The following is a 4656-nucleotide window of genomic DNA, read 5'->3' on the forward strand; positions in this document are numbered from 1 at the left end:
AAAATCTCTGATGAGTCCCTGTTCATTCTCATCCTAGCAACTTGTTATCCGAAATTCAGGAACCAAATAGATTTGTACAGCAGAAAATAGGCATAGTTTTAATTTTACTTACTAGCTACTAATTAAATATGAAGGTTTAAAAACCACTACCTTTCTGATCTTTGTTACCTGATTCATTTATTATCTCTCAGAGGAGTTGTTCTGTGGTTGGAGAATTTTGTCTTACATAAAATGTTTGCAAAATGTAGAGTGTCAGAAAATACTTATTTTGTAGCATTTAAAAAATTTGAAATGTCAGTGTATTTTAAAAACTTAATAACAAAGGCTGTCACAGAACAAGCAAAAAGTGTGTGATCTTAAAAATAAAAAGCATAGGCATGTCAGATTATCTACCATGTTAAAAAGATTCTCATGCTGCCTGATCCAAATGTTTGCTATGGTATTCTTATTCCCCATTATTACAGCTCAGTAAACAGTTTGTCTTTCATGTCTCAGCTATAATTTCCCCTGCTTTTCGCTGGTTTGTAGTGCTCAGTAACTATTCACTGAGATCTGAATGTCTGCCTGTCCTTTCATTGCATTGATCAAATACTTGTCTCTCAGTGTACTAAATTTTGATCTTCTTTTTTTGAGCAGGAGTATTCAACAAAGCAGCTGACCAATCTGGTAAATGTTTGCCTGGGATCCCATATCAATAAGAAAGCAAGACAGAAACTTCTAGCAGCTATAGATGATATAGACAGACCCAAAAGATAATGAACACAATTCTTTGTCCTCAGTGGCATTGATCGTCTCTCAACATATGGAACATGAAGGCCAATTTTTCATGCACTCCTGATAACCGTCTGCTAAGAATACTTTGTGCATGTTCTCCCAACTGGAAAGTGGAAAACGTTGAAGTTTGTGTGGTGTTCTGCAATGGCTTTGATATGCTCCGATCTCTTCTCTTCAGCTTTTATTTGTTCTATTCCTTTCCTGAGATGGTATTATTGCCTCATCATAACTATTGTCATATGATTTTCATTATACATTTTACAGAAGAATGGACTGTAAGTAAATAGTTATAGGGAACAGTGAAAAATATCCATGAGCAGTTTTTGGAGAATGAATTTTTGTTGGCATTTTTCTACCCTTTGAACTTGGTTCTTAATCAGCATAATGTGAGAGCATTAATGTACAGAATCTTCTAATTATGAGCACTGCATGAGAATTGGAAAGTACATATAAGTAAAATAGTTGAAAAATCAGTATGTTCTCTGTGTTTTCAAATGTCAAAGGTTTATGTCAGGGTTAATTTGGTTATAATACAGTGATCATAAATGATGAAATTTAATAAATGCTACAATATGACCAGCCTCTGCGAGACTACATTTTGATATTTTCCGATGGCAGGCAGATTTCATGAACTGTAGTGGAATCTTCTTAGCATGTTCTCATTTTAATCGTCTTACATCCTGAAACCAATGGTGGAAAGTAATTTCAGTGGGTATACCTTTTCAGTGCCTGAATAGCACACAGAATGATGATTGTGAGATTTTTTTTTTTTAAATATGGGACATTTTTTCATACAAGCTTTGTTCTTTTTGAATTCAACTTTTGTCTTAAGGCAACAAAACCTAGCTTAGCTGACTCAGGGGAAGAGCTGTCTGTTAGTCAAGCATAAGTATAGAATCGTGTTCGCCTTTTTTAAGTATCTGCTTTGTACCACAGGTGTAAAATAATGTGAGTTTAGCCAGTGGTAAACTTTGGAACTCAGTCTTTAGTAACCGTGTACTGTTCCTCTAAACTTTGCTTTGAAGTCAGGAATTTTCTACCAACATATACGACATGAAAGTCAATTTTCCATGCACTCCTGCCAGCTGTCTGATAAGGAATTTTTTGCATGTTCTTTCTGACTAGAAAGTAGAAGACATCTAAGCTTGTGTGGTGTTGGTCCAGGATTACTGGACATGACCTATAACATCAGTAGCTCACAGAATCCTGAAGCATCTTATGAGAAATGTACCTACCTTGTGACCTGGGAGCTGAGGTGCTGAAGTGTTGGGAAAAGGGTGGCATGTGATCAAGCATGGGGATGATAAGGATGATTATCCGCTCATTGTTCATCAGTCCCTGCAGATATCCATAACCAGCACATTATAATACAAAGCACTTTTAGAATATGTCCGTGTGTGGGTATTAGTGTCTGTGTCTGTGTGATAAGCTTTTTGTTTTCACCTTCTCACTTCTCAGTTCATATTCCATCAATTTAATATTGACAGTAAATCTTTCCACTTGTGAAAAGGTATGAGTTTGTTGCCATTATGATCCACTTGTGGAACTAGACTGTGTATTTATAAGGTAGATTCTGCAGGTAGCCATTATCTATATACAGCCACTTGAAGAAAACAAACATGAGATAAGCTTGGTCCTTGTGTTTAAATGCTATATTCAACTAGCACATAAAGAGCTAATCAATCTCATTTATTTCTCAGTTGATTAGAAGCTGTTTATTTCTTCATTTTTACATGGTATTTACAGTTGACATCTTTTAATTTCTACTTTAATTCACCCTAGATAGTACGAGCAGCAATTATCTACCCGGTAAAGTGTTTTCCAGAGTGGGGAGTTAATACAAAAGAATTACTTGCTAGAGCCTCAACCATGCAGTCAGACCTTTTAACTTATCCAGACTTTGCTTTCTCTATCTTCAAAATAAAAATAGTGAATCTTTCTGATACTTTTTTTAAAAAGGTTTTTTGTTTGTTTGTTTTGCATTAAAAGGTAGCTTAATATGTGCTAAAAATATCAAAACAGTAATAGGAGATTTAAATTATGAAATCACCTAATGACAAGAGTTACCAGACATTTTTCAAATACATTATGCAGTAATATTAATTATAACCGTAAAACACTTTGTGAAACTAATTTTGGGATAAATAGAATTGAAAAGCTTGAGAATATAAATGGCATTATACATGTTCCAAATCTTTCCTTTTTTTGTTTTCGTTAACTTTGACATTTTATATGAAAGAATCTTGTAGAATTCAGAATTTTAAGTTGATATGAGAGGATAGTAAATTATCCCCTGAGAAAGAATGATTATTTCCACAAATACATTTCTTGCATTATAAAATGCTAAGGATATACATAGCAATTCAAGTGAACTAGTTTGCTTCAGTTTATAAAACCTACACAGATCTTATAAGTTTACTTTGACTAATAAGCTCATTTGCTGAACTTACAGAATGAAATAGAATTTCTCTTGAAGCCAAACATTTGGTATTTTATCATATTTTAAGAAGAATTTCCCTTGAAAATTTCTATTTATCTGAGTGCTAAAGTGAAACTTTAAGTTAGATGAAATAGCTTTTTTTTTTAACCTACTCACTAAAATACAGGAATAAAAAAGGCTTATAATTCAAATAACTTTGAAAGCATAGTAGTGAAAAATTGGATCCGAAGATGAATTATAAGTTGTGGTCAGAGCAAAAAGCAGTAGTCCAGGGGAAAAATATTTACATTTGGTCGTTATTCTTTAGAGTAATTTTAATATAGATTTAGTGGTTAACAAAATGATATTTAACTCTTGACAGTGATTAACGATGAGAATTATTAATTCTCCGATGTAAGCTTTGAATGTTAAGACCAGCACAGCTTTTTACAGGTTTTTTTTTTTTTTTTTTTTAATGAAAAATATTTGCTCAATTCTTTTCACTCACACATTTTTAAAGGCCATCAAAAAGTTCAATCCGCAGAGCTCTCTCAAGGACAAAACTACGTCAGATTTTATACATGAGAATCTTAACTCTTTCAAAATGAGCAGAGGAAAGTAGTTCATTAGATCTGATACTTTTCTTGATCATCACATCCTTTTGTGAATATTGCAAAGTATACCTGCATCATTTTTTTTTTAATTTGAAAATAAAACCATAACTAAATATTCTTCACTTGGTAGGGGTTTTGGGGAAGGGGTAAGAACTTGGGGAGGAAAGGTAACTAGTGTCCCTCTGGAATTTTTGTACTTTATGATTTATTTAGAACATTTCGTTTTTTGCTTTTGATGAAGAACAATTTTTTGTAAGTTACTTTAGCGATCACTTCTTGATCTCAAGACCAAGAAGACTGCCTTGCTGAGGATTTCTAACTTTACTCTTTAAAGAGTTTTTCACACAGAGCTGAGCTGTTCAATCTAGAAAGGGATTTTCTTGATCAACAACCCACATTTTCTTCTGTTCCCCCCCCCACCCCCCATCCCTGGTCTCTTGATTCTGCCTATCAGTAACCTAAAGGATTTATGTTTTAAAGAAAAGATATTTCCGTACTGAGGGCATTTTTGTCCAGCTACTGCAAACAGCATACTGATCTTTGCCTTAGAGGGGACATGGAGACATTTTAGGCAGGGTTTCCATTTCAACAGAGGTCACTTCTGGAGCCTAAAGTGTCATTACACCGTCAGGTAACCATTGGAAGACAATTTTTGTTGACTACCCGCTATCTACTTTCTCTTTTGGTATCCCTACATCCTAATCATAATTCCACCTTTAAAAACCCAACCAAGATGCTATCCTTTCCATGAAACTTATCCTCAGGAGTAGGTGCTATGGAGTAAAAGCAATAGGGAATGGTGGTGGTTTTCGTGGTTAATACAATTTTAACAAGAGAGATTGCAAAAGG

At 34.1% G+C, this 4656-nt stretch overlaps 1 protein-coding gene across 6 annotated transcripts in view; it reads left to right on the top strand.

The window, feature by feature from the left end:
* VPS50 (VPS50, EARP/GARPII complex subunit) overlaps positions 1–1355 on the top strand; it is a 110317-nt gene extending 108962 nt beyond the window's left edge. For all 6 annotated transcript variants that reach the window (XM_025046865.1, XM_006911903.3, XM_025046869.1 and 3 more), the window contains one exon: positions 637–1355. In XM_025046865.1, coding sequence (XP_024902633.1) covers positions 637–756 — 120 coding nt within the window. In that variant the 3' untranslated portion in view covers positions 757–1355. The remainder of the gene's footprint in view (positions 1–636) is intronic.
* The last annotated feature ends 3301 nt before the right edge of the window (positions 1356–4656 follow it).

This window comes from Pteropus alecto, unplaced genomic scaffold (assembly GCF_000325575.1).
Source record: "Pteropus alecto unplaced genomic scaffold, ASM32557v1 scaffold21, whole genome shotgun sequence".
NCBI classification, from domain to species: Eukaryota; Metazoa; Chordata; class Mammalia; order Chiroptera; family Pteropodidae; genus Pteropus; species Pteropus alecto.